Source organism: Anarhichas minor, unplaced genomic scaffold, assembly GCF_050575085.1.
Source record: "Anarhichas minor isolate MPS153535 unplaced genomic scaffold, ASM5057508v1 ptg000014l, whole genome shotgun sequence".
In the NCBI taxonomy this organism is placed as follows: domain Eukaryota; kingdom Metazoa; phylum Chordata; class Actinopteri; order Perciformes; family Anarhichadidae; genus Anarhichas; species Anarhichas minor.
Window position 1 is genome coordinate 5694398 of NW_027466460.1, and position 19251 is coordinate 5713648.

Here is a 19251-nt window from a genome sequence, read left to right on the forward strand (position 1 = left end):
GAGAGAGAGAGAGAGGAGAAGCAGTACACGGACTCCGCCTATACCGCCCTAACATCCAGCTCGAGTCCGACGACGGCACCACAGACCAGCCGGTGATCCAGGGCCCCCCCATCAGCTCGACTCAACTCCCGGTGTGAAAAAACGGAGATGGGCTCCCCGTGAATCCGGGCGGTGGAGGGCACAGGCGGCCAGGCGGGGGTGGGGGGGGAACGACGACGAGAGAGTGGTGGGAGAAACACCCAGAGAGGACAAACAAAAGCACAACCGAGGGTGCCTGCAACCATGAGCGGCTTGCACTATTCGCCAGAGCTGCGGCTGCCGCTGCCTCTCTGCTCGCGGATCAAGTCGTGAGGTGTGGCTCGGAAACGCTCCGGGAAACCTGTCAGCCGAAACGACTCGCCGAGGAGGAGGAGGTGGGGTGGTGGTGGTGGAAAAGATGTCCGCCTCGGTGGGGCCCCAGGGTGGCCCTCGCCCACCCACCGTGCCGCCATCCATGCCGGATCTGCCGGACCTCAGCCATCTCACCGAGGAGGAGAGGAAAATCATCATGGCAGTGATGGCTCGGCAAAAAGAGGAAGAGGATAAAGAACAAGCCATGCTAAAGTAAGGGCAACCTTTTCTTTTCTTTTCTGTGGAAGTTATATGTCATGTAACGCATACCAATCCCCGTTCGAAAGACGCCCCTTGTACACCGAGCTATCCATTAATACCCGGTGTTGCCATCGCTGTGGTTAACACCACACACCCATCACGTCCAGTAACCAGTGTGGCTAGCCGATGCACTTGCAGCTCCGTCTCGAAGAGGTGGTGGTGTGTTTCTATATAAATGTACCCAAAGGCACACAGAGCAGCAAGAGCGCAAGATGTGTATCTAAAAGAAATCAGCATCATCAAGGATACAGCGAGTAGCCTTCTGAGGCGCGATGCTGTTGTAATCAATCGATACATTCAAATAATAATCAGCCACAGTCAATGGAGATGACCCGAAACAGGGTCAAACGCGTTACAGGTGTAGATAGGGCCGCGAGGATGGGGTGTGACAGTGCTGGTGGAGAAGGGGCGGGGGGTTTGGGGGATGAATCATAGCTTTATTCATCCTTCACCTACTCGTTTTCATCAATGGGGACTGCACCCCATCCCTCAGTTCACACCGCTCTGATTCTCCTTTTACGCACGCACGCAGGCTGGAGTGACTTTATCACTGTAGATTTTTTTGCAACCGCGGAGTGAATGTGTGTGCCCCCCCCCTCCTCTCTCTCGCTGTATGTGTGTGAGAGACATCGCTTTGACAATAATGGGAACAACAATGACATTATAGCTCATAGGCCTGCAGCGACACGATCCGTTTCATAAGCCCGACAGACGGACGGTGGAGAAGCGGTGTGGACGATCATTTGTGCTCCCCTCCGGCGGAGAGAGGAAGATGGGGTGTGGTTGGGAATCTTAGCAGCCCTGAACCTGACACGATACAGACGAGAAAAGAGCCCAGATATATTGTAGCACTTTTGAAAACCTCCTGTATGTTGATCAAATCCCAAGAATCTGAGCTATTATAATAATAATAACCAAAAGGATGCTCTAGTATAGAGAAACATAAGCTACTAAAGGAGCATTGTTGGGAAATGACAGGAGACAGCCATAGGTCACTTTAAACTCACTGTCTCTGTCTTATGTTATGATAGCTTGGTGTGCTACAGCTGCCTTATACAAAGGGCTGGTTGCATTGCAGTTTGATGCCCCAGGGGTTTCTACCACAACCAACGGCAGTGTGATCCACTAGAGCTGCATCCACACCTGCACTGAAACACAGTGAGGGCCCAATCTCTGGCTTCATAATGAAGGATGCTACCGTAGCAGGCGTGCAGCAGCATCCCAGAGCACTCTGGCCTGCTTCGATTCTAATGGCTGTTTTCATTTCCTGACTGCAGCGTGAAGGGAAGCGGGGTGAGAGCTGCATCGGGAGAGGAAGTGATGTATTTAATGTTCCATGAGGCACAGGCTCAGGTTCAGTCAATAATGGCTTCATCATCTGGCTAACCATCAATGGGATCAGAAAACAATGGACAAAGGAGAGATTTGTGTTAGAGAAACATGTAAATAAGGTTAAGTTAGCAGCAGTGAAGCAGCCTTCAGAAGCAGAAGAAGAGGGATGTGAAGACGATACAGACAGTTTCGCCATTTTGTTTAATTTCGGACACCTTCATGTGATCATGTCAACTTTTTTTGATTTCAATACGTCCCAGACAATGGTGATGTATTTGCTAAAATACAGCACCTGTGTCACACATGTTGTCACACCTCTGCAAGGCAGTCCACTCAAAAACAGACCTAGAAGAAATCCAAAGTCATGGACTTAGGATCTTCACACACAATTAATGCAGCAACCCAAATGTTGAAATCTCTGGAAGAAGTATCTTTGTGTTTCCCAGGTCACCGTCAGTGGGAGGAAGTTAACCTTTTCTGCGATCTCGTGTTATTCTTATTAGCTTTGAATTAATATTAATATCTCTGAGATAGGAATGATCATGATAAAGAACATGCTGATTCTGCGACAACCATCCAACTTTTACGTTGACATTTTCCATACACAGTATCTTGAGTGATGAATCAAATGGCATTGTGGCAAATACATTGGTTTAAGGGTATGCAGCAGTGTGAGCACGCATAATATCTCTGTGGAGAACATAGTTAAGTGTTTTGCATGGATTGCATACTTAATTTATCAGATTTTTAGGAAAGAACGAGCTCAGTTGTGGTATGAGAAATATAATATTTGAAGCAAAAGTGAGTTTTGTGGACCAATCTGCCACCAGAACAAATTGTTAAGTACCTATAATGCTGTATGGCGTTACAATTATGTGTAGTAGTGGGCAACAAGTGTGTTGAGAGAACCATTTTTTTGCCACAAACCAGTTGGATTACTGGAGAGTTTTGGTCTCCTGAACAAAAAAGATACTGGCATTGATGGGCGGTAAAGTCTTTGAATTATACACGGAGAGCATCATACGATAAGAAAAACCATGCACACTAACAGGCTTCATTTGGTCACAAATCCATTGATATACATTTTTGTCATACCACATAGTTTCCACCATCTTTATTGGGTTTCGCTGTCACACAAATTATCTTAGTTGACAAAGATACGTTTGGTTTCCAGACTTTTGTATCATTTGTCACAGGAGTTGGCCAGTAATTCAAATAGGTCTGGTCCTCAATGTTGGTTATTATTGCATTGGAGAAACAATCAACATTGCGGGAGGGATTAAGAACTTCCTGCATAACTAACTAGCTACAACAGAGAAATGGCAACAAGCATGGATTAGATCAATACATTTATGCAGGTGGTTGACTTAATGAAATATCAACTCTTAAACTGTAGCCTGGTCTCAATTACTTTTCGATTGTTTTCACCCAGCAGGCTGCTGTTCCTGTCCGTGTGAAACCAGAAGTCAACATTGACTTATTTTAATTTATGTCTGCTACTTAAATAATGTAACAAATATTCCTTATTTAAGCAAAACCATGATGTTTTACGAAACATAACCAACTAGTTTTGTTCCACTTTTGTTTTGTGTCAATTCACATTGTTTATCACATGTTTAAAACTGCGAAAGTAAACTGATTAAAAATAAGTTTCCCATGAAACCTAATTGATAATGCGTTTTTCTATTTATTTGTAGAATACAAGGTTGTGAACTGTCAAATTGAACTGTCACGTAAAAAAATGCCAACTGCTCCTAGCGACGCTACCATGCTTTTTGTGTCGGACAGAAATGGGCTAAGTACAAAATCAGGCCAAATGATTGGAGATGGGCCACTAAAAATACCAAAAGCGTGTACAATTATATTCATTCATCCATTTATGTTCTATTTATGTTGTTTTAACAAGGTCATAATACATGTATGTGTAATTTGCTACAGCCAAATATTTGTGGTCTATCACCATATGTTTGAGTTTCTTGTAAGCAATGTAATTCAAAGGAACGATCTATGAAACGTGTTGAGCAAATTCATCTTCACTGAGAGAGTGGACTTGAATAACAGCCAACACTGCTTTCCCCCCAGCAGTGAAAACTCACCTCCAAAAGATCATTCTGTAACTTACGTCAATACTATTCACCTGGTCAGCATTGGTGGCAGCGTTGCCTGAGACCTGAGCAGCTGGCAGTGATAAGGTTATAGTGATACAGGACTTTATCTGTCATGAGAGACTCTGAAGTGTCCTGATCTGTTACTGAGCCAGAACACCTGGTTCTGGGCTAATCAATGGCTGAGAAGGCATGCACCTGGGGTGTCCTTCACTGATTCAGGGCACTAACGAACACTTTGTCCATGTCTAATACACTATGGACTTCCGAGACTCCCTCCATTGACTTGCTAAACCTTCCATTGACTTCCTAATCCAGAGGATGTTAGTGGAGGGGAGCTGTCATGCTGTGGGGAGTGAACGAGATGCTGAACGCAGCAGTGACCAACCTCTTTGATGCCGTGATGTTAAAAATCCTCCTTCTTGCACAACAGGAAATATATTCCCTGCAACCCAACGCTCCACGTTCCCATCTACCCATGGGAGCTTTTGAGGTTTCCAAAATGTAAATATAGAAATCATGTGTAAAATATTGATGCGCTCACCAGCGAGGTTGCAGACATTTCAGACGGGAGTAGACGCGCAACGCAGGGCCTTAAGGTTGGAGTGTGGTTAATGGAGGCAGCCTCTTGTGTTGATGTTAAGGCAGAGCTAAAGCACAAGTAAACACTATCCGTAGTAGTTGTACTCCTTGAATTTATTGGAGCTGACTGAGCTGACATCTGGCTTTTGTATTATTTGTTATTAACATTTATCAAACACTTTTCTGATCGGTGGTACGAAACAAGGAGTCGATTGGCTGGAGTTTGTTCCTTCACACCAGATGGACAGAAGAAGAAATCAGGACCTAGGGCACAGGGAGAGCAGGGAGGATTTAGAGGTTTTAAGGATTAGAGTGGTGGAAAGAGAGAGAAAAGGGGGAGACAGAAAGAGTGGGAGGAGCCTCTGACAGGGGTCACACACACACTGTTAATCTCTTTACCAGGAGTCCCTGAGGCTGCAGGCTTCAGGGTGCATATAGAGGCAGCGTAGCCCCTCTCCCTGCCTCCTGTCTGATATGGCTGCTACTGTCCACTGACAGGTCATCTGGTAGCCAAGGTCAAGAGTAGGTTTTAATTTATTAGAGAAACAGATTGACTTCTGTTTTGATATGGGACTTAAAAAGATAGTTAAACCTTATAACTGCACCAGTCAATACCTTTATATCAACACTACATAAAATGAATTGCTCATATGAACCCTGTGAATTATCAATTGACTGCAGTTCCTCTCAGCTCTATGGAGCTTATTAGCGTCCTGTAACATAGTCATTACCAAATATTGTCTTATTTGGGTCGCCAAATACATTTTCAGAACTTTAATCGTTCAAATCGTTCTTTAATCGTCTTTAATTCAATATCTATATCTGCCGTACACCTTTGATCCACATGAAGACCCTGAATGTTTGTGCTGTTCCGATAATTGTAGCCTACATTGAATCTACATGAAAGGCTAGTGCTCTTGTTTTACAAAGGAGTGCCTTTTGGCGCCGCATAAATTAATTTGGTGTCATTTACAAAGAATTTAACACATGATTATGTTTTCAATAACACATGCATGTAAGCAGAAGTTACACGTTTTAAGTCTTAGAAAGCAGTGCAGAAAAATCTCTTTATGTTTATCGCTTTCAAGAAGGTTATGTTTTCAGTTTGGTTTGTTTGTCTGTTTGTCAGCAGGATTACAGAAAACTACTGGCCTGATTTTCATGAAACTTGGTGGAAGGGTGTAGCCTGGGCCGAGGAAGATCCAAATCACAGGGCGGATAGACTTATTATTTTGAACTTTCGTTAACATTGCGAGATGGGGCATTTGGCCTTGGTGGAGGTCTGTGTTCTTCGAGTGGCGTTCTAATTTAATTGAGTGTTGATGTGCTCTTTAACCACATGAAGAGGCCTCTGGGCCTTGTTGAAGCTGAACTGGACTGAACCAGAGCCAGAGTTCAAACAAATATGGACAATCTAGTTTACTTTGTGAAAATGACTGATTACTTCAAATATTCTGGTACTTGTTGTAAATAGCTCTTTGTTTTTAGATGTTATCAAATGTTTCCTTCATTGCTACTTTCCAGATATATTTACTGTATATAGTGACATAGTAACATCAACATGCATTTTAATTCACAGCAGGATTGAATTGTTTGAGCCAGGAAGAGAGAATTTCTCAGACAAAATAGTACCTTGGCAGGGGTCGAACTGTCTATTGTGTCCTTTTATCAAATGTCACTCACTTTTGTATAGTTGCCTGTATCTTTCTATTCTGTATAATATAGATATCCGTTTTCTTGCCTGGATAACGGTCACTTGTTTGCATAGCTGAAAATTGATGCAGCTAGCATTATGTCAAGTTACCAAATTGTATCTCTTGAGTAAGAAAAAGAAATCGGATTCCTACTAAACTCAATTTAGTACTTTCAGCTGAGATAAAGAGAAACATTTTCCTGAGCAGACTTAAGAGTTTTAAGGTTTCTGTGAGAAAAATGCTAATGTTGAATTATGGATCAGGTCTGAAAATAGCGCACACTTGGAAGTAGTTCCTGAAATATTTAAATATTCAGTTCCCTGGCTGCAGTTGATGTTCTGAACCTCATTTTTTCTTGTTAACCTCTTTCAGTTTTCACCCACTGTTGAATTCCACTAATTACAGTGTGCAATGCAGATCTATGATTGTGTGTGTGTGTGGTGTGTGTGTAAGGATTTGATCAAAATGTAAATTGGAAAGCATGTTAATTACTATATACACATACGTGAACACATGTACTTATACAAGCACTCTTTGTCACACACACATACACATTCCCACACTCACATACACACACCCAGTATCTATACAGTTCGTCTGAGAGCATGTGTACTGCAGTACTTGCAGAGGACTTGCAGAGGCAGCACACACAATGCACCACAAACCCAGATGGTGTTGCTGTTTTGTCGGTCTGTGGATGAAAGCTTGCAGAAGGAAAGTGCGCTCTTGCAAAGTACAGTTTGTACAGTTTGTCCTGTTGCTTTGCTGCCAGCCTCCACTGTTTTTCCAGACAGCTGGAGATTGTGCGAATCCGTGTGCTCCATATGTGTGTGTGTGTGTGTGTGTGTGTGTGTGTATTAAGAGTGTGCTCACTTGGATCTTCACACTTTGCTCTTAATTAAAAGAACTCAAAAGCAGTCGGGTGTGTCTGCAACACCTGGAGGAATGGAAACTAGTGCGGGGGGGGACGGACGGTGACTGCGTGTACATGATTTGTGTTTGTGCGACACCAGTGTGTGTGTGTGTATGTGAGCACTCCTGAGTTTGTCTACACATCTGTCATCTATCTCTGCTGCCTGTCTCAAAAAGCTTCAATCTTGTGTTTGCGTCTCAGTTTTTCATTCTCAAATGTAACTGCAAAAAAACAACTAAAGAACACAATCACTAGTACACATTTGGGTATAATTTAGTATGCATGCTCATCGGTGTGTGTGTGAGTGTGCATGCATGCATGCTGGTGTACACTCTTGCACTAAATGTGGGCCAGAACGTGAGTGAAGTTGTCAGAAATCGAAGCACTGATTGAAGCAAAAGTATGCAATTTGTATTGGAACACTTTAAAAAAACATGCACCCCCTTTTGTGCACCAGCCCTAATTACATTCATGGCCCTGGTTTCTTCTGAAAGGGTTACCACAAAAAGTCACAATTTGTCATAAAAGTTCTAATTTAGTGCATATCTAGTGTCTCCATGCCTTCAACATGGTGCCGGCTGAGCCAGTTGCTTGCAGCTAGCGCTGCTAACACTGCAAACAATGGCAACAGAGCTAATAGTCGGTCGGGACGGCGTTATCAGCTGTAACTGCCGTATGAGCGCAGAGCACACCAAACACATTACAACACACACAGGGGGAGAGTGACTCTCTGCTCAGGTAGACATTACTCCACTATGTCTTTACCTAGCAAATAGTTGTTGCATGGAGAACCGTTAAGTGACTCTGTAACAAATTTACAGACGCATGGCAACTTGTGAAGCGCCCTTTCTCTTTTCTGCTTTGTTGTATAAATGGCACACTACACCCGTGCATTGAAAACAGACTTAGATGATACGCTTCATTTTCATCCAATATGATCATTTAAACATTTAGAAACCATGACAGCCCCCCATAGAGACTTTTTAAAACCAGGTGCATAACGAAATGGCATTCCCAGTTTGGTGTAGAAGAACTCGACCGATGTGCATATAGAGCCCCTATCCTCTACCTCGACCAAGCCTTGGTCTTTCACTATCTTGTGCAATTTGGGAACCAGCCTTCCGTTTGTGTGTTGATACAGCTGTGCTGATTTGGTTAATCATTAGCTACAGCAGAAGACACATAGGGGACAAAATGTGACTGAGTACCAGGACATGGCCTTTCTCACTCACAGAGGATGGGAGGAGATGGTGCGGCTGGGTGTGACTCTGAGTGAGTGTGTTGAGATTGAGAGACCTGAACGAGCCTCGGTGAGTAGCCTCTTTAGTGCTCTCAGACCTCCCCAGCATTAAAGTTTAATGAGAATGCATTCTACTTGGGCTGACCAGGCTCTCTACATCTCTCGCCTTCACTCCTTCCATTTCTCTGTGTTTGTAGTCAGAAGAAGTGATGGGATTATATCATGAGCGGCCACACACAACATTGTATGGGACTCAAATTTGTACCCCTTGGTAACACCAGTCAAAATGTCTCAATATGCTTATTTAGATAATGTTAATTGTTAAATAATGTGTCAGGAAGAGTTGAGTTGTGCCTAAATATATGGCTGTGAGAGGGACTGTGGCACACCTGTAATGTACTGCTGCTTTATACAGACCATGTTTGCCTATCACAGCTCCCTCAGAAAGCACAATACAAACACTTGTCAGGCTGTTTTGGTTCCTTAAATAGAGAAGTCCAGAAATACTAAACCTTAATGTAAAAGATCTTCCCTCATTTGGTGTTTTGATGATGGTGGTGGACGGTACTAACTAATAAATCACTCCAACATCTCCCATAGGTGTTGACATCTGGTAAATCACACCATTTTCAGTATTAATCAAAACTGTGTCCTCTACTGCTCTGAATGAAAACATCTGCATTTTTTGTGTTTATCCACTCAGGTTTTCTTTAACTCACTACTCAACCAATAAACATGTGGCCATGGTAAACTGTAAGCACGCTCATCATCAAATACTACAGCATGTCCATCTAACTGTATATGTTGGTTTACACATACCACAGCAGTGCTAACTATTACATAATAAACTTCAATAATAAACTTTATTAGCACCTTTAAAGGCAAATTTACAAGGTGCTTTACATGGCTTAATAAGGACTAAAACATTTAAAGATTGCAATGAAGCAAATTCAATCATAGAATTAATATGATATAAAAAATAAAATAGAATAAAATACCCAACAATAATTGAAGATAAAAACAACGATAATAATAAAACATCAGATAAAACATGTTAATGAATAAAAACGGTGTGCTCGCATTAATAAAAACAATCCAGTTAAAAGTATCAGATCTTCAGGATGGAGAAAGTTCAAACTTCAAGTAAGCAGTAAGCAGTGTTTTTCTATCTACTCTGGTTCAAAGCCAGTTACACATGTGAGCATCCCATTATAACTGATGGGTGTGGTCAAAATAATGCTCTACTGCTCCTGTAACCACACCCACCGGTGATGTCACTGCACACGACACAGCTGGTTTATAACTCAAATGAACTCATTGCAATGATACCCTAACACAATACAAAATGTTCTATGTGTGCATGACTAGACTAGTAACCAGCAAACAATCACAAAATGCATTGGCATTCAAACAAAACTGTCATGAATCAGCATGTGCTGTTCAAACACAACATTTTGGACATAAATAAACCGTGGCGCTAGCAGTGGATCTTGCGCAGCATTAACAATCCCACTCAACAGTTTATTTTATTTGTAGTTTGCTGTGTGGAGTCAGGTGGGGCCTGCAGAAAATTAAGTGAAGAAGAAGGAGGAGGGGGGCAGCGAAGGAGCGGGCTGCCAGCCGAGGTATGTGGGATGGAGTGAGGGGAATAGAGGTCGCCCATGATTACTCGATAACTACTCCATCAACTAGATTCATGTCTTACATCACCAAGCAGGCTGTGTGAGGTCAGAGGCTTTGTGTTTCAGTATTAAAGAGAGAAAGAAACATATATATAGTGATGTGGAAGATAACTTTTTTTTATCAATTACTTGGCGTTGTCAGAGCGGAATCCAAATCTAAAGATAAGAGTGAGGTATGATAGGAAAATAATTAAAGTAAATGGAGGAAGAGTAAGGGATATAAATGGAAAAGAAAGAAAAAATAAATATTAGGAGGAGAGCGATAGAGTGATAGTCTCAGCATTCCATGCCAAAAAAGCACTCTGCTCCATAAATACGGGTAAAACACTCACAACATCAATAAAAAGAGTTATCAACATCCAAGCACCGGCTATGGGAGGGGCTGTTTAGTCTGATGCTATAGGTTAAAGAACTGATGGAGCATTATAGGAAACAGAACCAAACTCACACAAGACTTAACATCAAGTCTGTTCATTTAACCTCTTCAACAGCATGAACCCTTCCGTGACTCAATTATTACAAAATGTATGTCATGCGCAGAGCTTTGAAACCTACATTACTTCATTTTAAATTCTGGTCAATATCTTATTGTTTGTAAAGTTATCAAATATGTTATAGTGAATTCAATGGAAATATGAATTGCATAATAATGCACATGACATCCATGATTTGTTTTAAGCTAAATGCTAACATGAGCATGCTAACATGCTCATGTTTAGCAGATAATGCTTACCATTTTGACCATCTTAGCTTAGCGTGTTAGCATTGTAACCGCTCAAAGTACAGCTGAGGCTGATGGGATTGTCAGTAGAAGGTATTTGGTCCCTGGGTCACACTATTGGACACATTTAAATTCTGGACGTCAGGGGATCAACAAACGTATCACAATTCATCCTGAGGGGGGCATAGCTTCACAAAATTTTAGGGTAATCCATATAATAGCTGTTTAGACATTTCACTCAAAACGGCAAAAGTAAACTTCATCTTCAACGTCAGGAGGATTCATCCTCTGGGGACCATGAATGTCTGTTGACATTGAATGTTTAATGACAATTCATCCAGTTCCTTCACATATTTCAGTCTGGACCAAAGTCGTGGACAAACCGAGGATCAACATTGTCATCTCCGGAGGCCCGTCTAAATTAATTGCAGTGTGAATAAAGGGAAATAGGGGCTCAAAGGGTAGTGGCACTCCACGTCAGAAGGGGTAGTTTTTCAGATCTCAGAGTTAAACAATCCTAACCCTAACCCTAACCCTAACCGTCTATATATGATGCAATGAAAATATGTGTTCTCTAACAAAACGTATTAGGTCACGTGATTTTAGTATGTTTTAGTGTCATTTTAAGAGTTTTAAGCATATTTTGAAGGATAATAACATGAATCACACTTTTCGTTTGGCCAGGATGTTGACATCGTCCCATGCCTGAACAAACACCAGTCTAGATTCTTCTCAAAATAAATGATGGAGGACACAGGATAGATTTAATTTAACATTACTCCCTAGAGCTGTGTACTAAACCAGCAGGTTTATGTGACTACAGCTGTCAGATGTGGCTGTAACACAGGATCCTACAAAGAATGACAGCTGGGAATCAAACCAGGAAGGACTGACCAGATTTCTTGAGAAATTGCTGTCCTATAGATAGATACACACTGGCCATCTGGGTGGTATATTTCTGCTAGCATTATGACGTTAGTACGATGTTATATCCTTTTGACATGGATAACAGCATGGCAAGGCAAACAAGAAAACAAAGAAAGTGTTTGCATTTGGTTAAGCACCCATCTGTTGCTCTTGTTCCCTTCGCTGTCTCCTTCCTTCTTTTCATCACTTTCATACGCCACACTCCAGCAGGAATGGTTCGTTTTTGCTTTTATTTTTGACACATAACTTCAGTCTTCATTTACAATATTGTATATTACTAAAGTTACTTCTTTTCTGAACTGTTCCTTTTCCTTTCTCTCCACCTGTTCTTCCTCCCCTTCCTCTTTCCATCACCCTGTCTCCATCCTCTTTCCGTCATCCTCTCCTCTTCTCAAGTGGTATTTATAGAGTGGCTCCGGATGCATTGGCTTCTCTCCTCCGCTGGTTTCTGGCCCACGCTTGTTTCCGTCTTGGCTCTCTTTGTTCATCCTTTGCTTTTCCACTTGTTCTCCTCCCATCACCTCCTCCTCCCCTGCAGACAGCCGTTTGTCTATACATCTCTTTCTGAGATTGGAAGACTTCTGGGATTGTGTATAAATCGCTCCTCACCTGTTCTTCCTGTTTCCTTTTTTCACCGCAGGGTATCTTCTCCCTGTTTGTGTCTGCTTCCTTTCATTTACCCCTTCTCATCACTCCTGACTTCTCCTTTCCTTGCCTCCTCACAGCGTGTGCCAACATGTCTGTCATCTTCACGGTCTCTTGAGCTCCATCAGAAGCAGAGACTTATTTTTCTCTATCCAGCATGCTTGTTTGGTAAAAAGCCATTGTGGGGCGGCGCAAAGCATTGGAAATAATGGGTTTAATAATGGGCCTGAAAGGTCTTTAACTTTGTGTGGCTCCTCCGACTGAGGAAGAGTCTTCTGCAAAGCGTCACCAAGAATCAGCTGATGAGACAGAAATAGTACTGCCCTACACACATACACAAACACACACAGCTTTCCCCTCTTCCTTCCCCATCCTTGGGCAATGTATTCATAGCGGTGCTAATTAACAACGCCACACCAGCGACTGGCGAAGAGACTGGAGACCCAAGAGGGAGAGATAAAGAGAACAAGAGAGAGAAAGGGAGAGAGGGGAAGGGAGACCTTGGACATGCTGAGTTGAATGTGCGAGGCCCTAGGCAAAGGCAAACCCATACATTTGTTTATGTGGGTTTTCTGTCTGTGTCATTGTTTATATTTGCCTATGTGTGAGTGTATGTAATTGTGTGCTCATTTGCATACTTGGTTTTGACAAGGCCAAAGCAGGGCTAACCCACATCTGGCTCTTTGGCTGTCCCTGCTGGCCTATGGTGTTGACTTGGAGAGAGGAGACAGCTACAGTTCAGCCGGTTCACACCACTTGGATCCCCCTGGTCAATGTCTACCACGGCCACCTGCTATAGGTGTTAGATAGTAACTAATTAATGTAGTGCCAATATGTTACTTTTTTAAGTAATGTAGCCAAATGTACCCTACTATAACAGACACGTTAGCTTAGCACTGGAGCTGTGGGGCGGTCAGCGTATGCCTAACCTCTGCTGAAAAAAGGACACATTCCTGTAACTCTAAAGTTGTTGTATTCAAATGCAGTGTCTTCTGTACAACCTGTACATTCAGAAATAACTTTGGTTTTGTGAGGAGTTGGGTGTATGTTTGAGCATCTGCTCAATTAGCTAGGTTATTAGTTAGCTTAGGGGTTAGCTTAGGTTAGAGGTTGATAAATGGCTTGGTAAAAATGGAAAGCTATTTGGTCGTCATTGGCGGTTGCTAACAAGTGGCTAAATGAGACTACTACAAGTCCGCCTTTTGCTTAGTGCTGGTGACGTGAAGTATGCGACCATGGTGTAGTTAATTTATAGCCTAACGTTAGCTTTTTACATGTGTCGATTGGATTTACACTTCAAGAATCATAAAAGTGGTGTTCATTTGTGAAGATTATCTTGTTGAACAAAACGTGGATCATAAATGTTTGTTTGCCAGAGAGATTATTTTCTGCAATAATCCAAAAGGCAATGGAAAAGGTTCTGTTGATGTGATGCATGTTCATTATGGAAAAATAACTCTTGATGCGGCTATTTGTGAAAATTACAACTTTTAGGACTTAAAGATTTAAATAAGCTCTATTTTAGTGTTTGTTCTGGGAAGTTGATTTACCGAAAAAAATGTTCCTCTAATTTACAGATGTTTATCAGCACATCCATGGCAGTAGACTCATTCGCGTTTTCAGTCCAAAATGGTTGCACCGCAGCGCCATCAAGCAGCGATTGTCAAAAAGCTTCTGTAACCTACTCTTAGATTTAGAGTCGTTTAACAGTACCAATGACAGGGAAGGTAATGTGTTTGACATGTAGCGTTAATTCTAGTTGTGTATCAAGTTACTGCTAGCGCTTTTCACAGCAATGTTTAGCCATTTTGACCTGTCAAAGCCTTAGCCTATAGTGGGTGATGCACAGGTGTGATTAAAGCTGCATTATTTGATTCTGGGTCACCTGGGGAAAGCGGTAGGCTACAATTTCATACCATGACACATGGACAGACATTAGCATTCATTGGTGTTTTGTTTCTGTCCGCCTAGTTGATTTCAATCAAATATTTGCTCCAGCTCTGTTTTGGTCTCCACAAACTCCTGAAAAATAGTTGGCCCTTAAGCTGCTAACGGAATTATTTCCTGGTCCTGGCAGTTTTTGGCTAACATTCCAATAAAAATCCACTTAAAATATTGGTAAACACGGATAGCATGTCCTTACTTGAGAGGACATCTTTCCCTGTGTCTTCACAGAGTGATTAAGTTGGGTGATGCATCCCCTGCTGAGTCATGGTTAAGTTTAACATAACTCAAGATATGTATTTGGATGTGGGAACTGTGTGGTGACTCAGAGGACATGAGTCTGGACTGTCACATTGTCTATTGATAGGGTGCATATTTTAGATTTTGGATGGTGTATGTGTGTGTATGTGTGACAGTATTTGCACATGTTCTGTGAAAATACTGTATATTTTGTATACATTTTTCATTCAGTAGATGCTTTCCAGTTGAGTGTGTCAGTCATGGGCTGCCGCTTTCTCTTTGCACTGTTTGTGAGAGCATGTTACCTTCACACGTTCTGTGCTGTTGGCATCGGTGATGATGCACCAGGTGAGCAACACATACATTAAAACAGGTTTAAAGCCACAATAGGTTTCCACATTAGTAGTTAAGAGTGGCGGGAAGAGTTATGCAGAAATCATGCAAGTATTTTTAAAGGTATAGGAGAAGATTATCTAATGTTGTCTGGTCCGGATTTCACTGAATGGCTTTAACTTGCTAACATTTGAGAATTTCTTTTGAGTTTTGTTGCAGATGGGCAGGAAATTGTCCAGACCAGACATCAGAATTCCACCCGGCTATATCTAGAGATTCTCAGTCAAAGAGGACGAGACCCTGCTCACAGCTGCAAAGCTCCTTTTCTGATTCAGGCGCAGAACACAGATTTGTTTCTACATTGAAAAAGTCACCTTGAGCAGCTTTAACAGTGCATGTCTGCTAAATGTGTGGAAGTGGTAAAAATACTGCACGAAACCTTGGCTCTAAGAACAAGAACAGCTGGTGCACTGACACCCGCTGACTCCCAGTGCTTGACGCCACCACGTTACCATGACAACCGGCTGTGCACCCTCTGTTTCTGACAGCTGTTCCCATGGTGCCCGGGCTTGGCTCAGCCGCTGGACTCCCATTGGCGGGATAGATTGCTTCTCAGGGTCAGAGGTCATGTTTATGACGTTACTGCTGTGCGGTGTCATGTTGTTTTTCCCTTTTGAATTACGTACGGATCACTTTAGCTTAGGTTCGTGTCAACTCCAATGTCCATATATCATTATTTCTGACTGTTATCTTAAGCAAAGCCTACTTGAAACATTTACAATTCTGTTGAGTATATTTGCATGTGCAGACCCTTTTATCTTTGTTTGTCTGGGCAGCTACAGTTATAAAAGATAAAATCCAGTATTATCTGTTCAAAGCCTTCAAGCACAGCCTGAACTGCTGATGGATAAAGAGACCAGAATGTGTGTAATGGTATAAAACAATGCTCTCATGGTATAGTGATGATCTTCGTTGCATTAACTTATTTGAATGAACTTCTGCATTATAGATGGCTCAGATGCTTTGATGTTGAGCCCTACGGTTATTACAGCGATTCCCCTTCGGGCATTACAAAACTTCAGCATTTGAACTTAAACATTACAAACCAAATATTTGAGAAAAGTGCATAGAAGACATGATAATATTCAAAATATCAGCCTCAAGGTTGTGGCTGTTTGTGACGGAGGATATTTCCATTTCTAACCTTGACATCAATGTGTATTTTTCGAGAAAATATTCCTTACAATTACATTTTCTTTCACATTGCATTCAACATTCCACGTCACAAAATAGCTGTCCCTGTTCCAGCCTTTCCATGTGTCAGCTGATTGGCCAAATGTGTCCCAGTTGACCAGTCACCTCCCTGTTCCAGCTCTGTATGGTGGCAGTCTGCTGTTTCTGCTCTAGCACTATTCAGAGCTAGCTAGAAAGGCACGAGTAGAAGAGGAATGTACAATTTTTTGTCATCTCATTTGTTAGACTTTTTTCTTGAGACTGTAACCTTTGCGGGAATAACATAACGTTTTGTTTGGACTGCTTGTTTTTCAAAGACAGACCTTTTTTTCCAACTCAAACGTATTCTGGAAAGGCACAGCATCGTTCCTGGACTTTGGATAGGTCATGGTGGAGGACTGTTATCTCTTTGAACTTTCCTACCACCAGAAGTTACTGACCACGGATCAGGTGTTATGTTTTCTACCTGTTTCCTACCCAGCAGCTTAGCATTACAGACAGGAAGACATGTCTGCTCTCAATAGATCCAGGTGATCTAGTTTGACTAGTAATGAGAATTTAGTAAACTGAATGTCTTTGGTTTTTTTTGGACTGATGGTCAGAAAAAAAGGAATTTGAATGTTGGTTTAGGTCTAGATCTTGGAACGTGTGATTTTTTTTTAAATTATGTTTTTCTTAGATTTTCTCATGCTGAACCACTAATCAGCGTACAGGAGGTGTTCAGTGTCCTGCTTACCAGTGGGCTTTCCACTTATTCAACTTTCTTTTTTGGGTATTTTTCAAATTTTTAGCTCAACAAAAGTGTGATTGCCAGTGCGCTGCATTGTCTTGATGAATTTCTTTTCGACAAACAACTCGCAGACACGACTGTAAAGTCTGTGTGCGGCCAGAGGCTTAACTAAAGTTTGTCTGCTTCCACAAATACGCAAATTGGCTGCCAAGCTGTGAATGAAGCCATCTCCTTCCTCTCTATGTCTCTCACTCAGCGAGGCAATTAAAGTGCCTGTCTGGGTCGCCTATATGAGAGCCATGGTATGGTAATGCAGTATTCCTATGACAGTTCTGTTGAGACAAACATTGTGGGTGTTTTCACATGGCCTGATTTGCAATTCACACTCGGGTTATTTCCATCATAGGCATCCTGGGAAGCAGGGAGGGGAAAGGCTGTGAGCCACAGAGAGCAAAACTGAGCTTCATTTAATTGCGTGTATGATTTTTTTTTTTTTTGAAAGGCACCTTTCAAGTGGCACTCTAATTGCCAGTTATTTTGCTGAAATGTTGTTCTCAAACATGTCCAGGCATAACATCACTTTTGTTTCTGTTAGATTTGTTTATTTTAAAAATGATTAAATTATTCAGAAATTCCGCCACGTCCTTCTGTGTTTTTGTTTTTATGAATGTAATGATATTTAAACAGGAAGGTCTGTCTGAACAGCACTGGAGGGTTGGGTTTATCAAGTATGAAACGTTTGTGAATGCATGATGTACCACTAATGGGCAATCTTCCACTTTTCTCCCCCCTCAGAACACTGCACCAGCAGTTTGAGAGCTACAAACAGGAAGTGCGTCGCATTGGGGCAGACACGCGGCATCAGCAGACCCAGCTGAAAGATGACGCGCCCACCTGCGGTATCTGTCGCAAGACCAAGTTTGCCGACGGCTGCGGCCACCTCTGCTCCTACTGCCAGACCAAATTCTGCGCTCGCTGTGGAGGGCGGGTCTCTCTGCGCTCCAACAACGTGAGAAACCTGACCCGTGACCTTTTCCTTTCCCCCTCTCACACTCACCTCATTCCTGCTATAGCTGATGTGCACTTGGTCGTTCTGCTTCTGTGTTTGTCCCTGTCTGCTTTGTTGCCTCCTGGTCACACTTTGGTCTCACCAAAGTGTGTTGGAAGAATGGCTTGGCACCAATCCTTCAAGGCTCATTTCAAGTCAGAGGCTGTAGTGTTGTGGAATGGTTATAAATCGATCAAAGCACTTTAGCTCACCTGAACTGGAAATCATCTGTGTTGTCCTGTGTCTCCTGTGATGGCACTGCAGCCAATAAAACAAGCAGTGACAGTGCTGGCCTTCTCAAGCAACATGCCTAAATAAAGAGAAAAAGAAAGGTTCACAGGACGGCAGTTGTAGTTGGGTTGTATTTGCCACTGTCAGAATAGCATCCGAGTTTCACAAATAAACAAGTATCGAAATGTCCCAAAAATGTCAAACAACTCTTGCAGCATCATCCTCCTCTTTGCTGTCCATCTCTTTGCTTTCTCTGCACAGCTTCTGTTTCTTGCTTGCAAGATTAGCTGTTAAACTTTGTCACCAGAAACTATGGCCAGTGTGCAGACACTGGTTCCAAATGGCAAATGTAAACATCTTACCTCACTAGTGACAAAGGGAAACTGTGTCTTTTACTGTGTAATATTTAAAATAAAAGTTTTTGAACATACAGGAGACAGACAGTGGAGCTATTATTCAAGCCTACAGGCAGTAAGTGTTTGATTCTGTTGCCATTCAACATTTATTTTGTACTCTTCATAAATTACATAGCAGTAAATGGCATTGACAGGTTGTCATGTTAGCAGTGCTGTAAGGCTGTACTTAGGCACAGCAGTGCTTCAAACTAAATGCTACGTCAGCAAGCTAACATGCTCATAATGAAAATGTTAACATGGAGATGTTTGGTAAATAATGTTTACAGTCTTAATAATCTCAGTTTAGCAGTTAAGCTTGCTACATTTGCTAATTAGCACTAAACACAAAATATAACTGGAGCTGATGGGAATGTTTTTAGTTTTGCAAATATAGTCATGAACCAAAGTATTAAACCTGATGATGGTGCAAGAGTAACATTTAAGAAATCCTTCAAGTAATTTAAGATTATGCCATGGGGAACATGAATATCCACGAATGTCAGAGATATTTCACTGCTGGTGGTGCTAGTTTAAAAGTCAAGGTAACCCCAGAGTCTTCCGTCTCTAAATAGAAAACAACAAATAAACAAACAAAACATCAGTTT

At 42.0% G+C, this 19251-nt stretch overlaps 1 protein-coding gene across 3 annotated transcripts in view; it reads left to right on the forward strand.

Moving 5' to 3' along the window:
* Window positions 1-436: 436 nt before the first annotated feature.
* The window catches only part of LOC142949520 (regulating synaptic membrane exocytosis protein 1-like), a 65787-nt gene continuing 46972 nt past the window's right edge, over window positions 437-19251 (forward strand). For all 3 annotated transcript variants that reach the window (XM_076091207.1, XM_076091206.1, XM_076091209.1), the window contains exons 1-2: window positions 437-603; window positions 17768-17981. In XM_076091207.1, the coding sequence (XP_075947322.1) occupies window positions 437-603; window positions 17768-17981 (381 nt within the window). The remainder of the gene's footprint in view (window positions 604-17767; window positions 17982-19251) is intronic.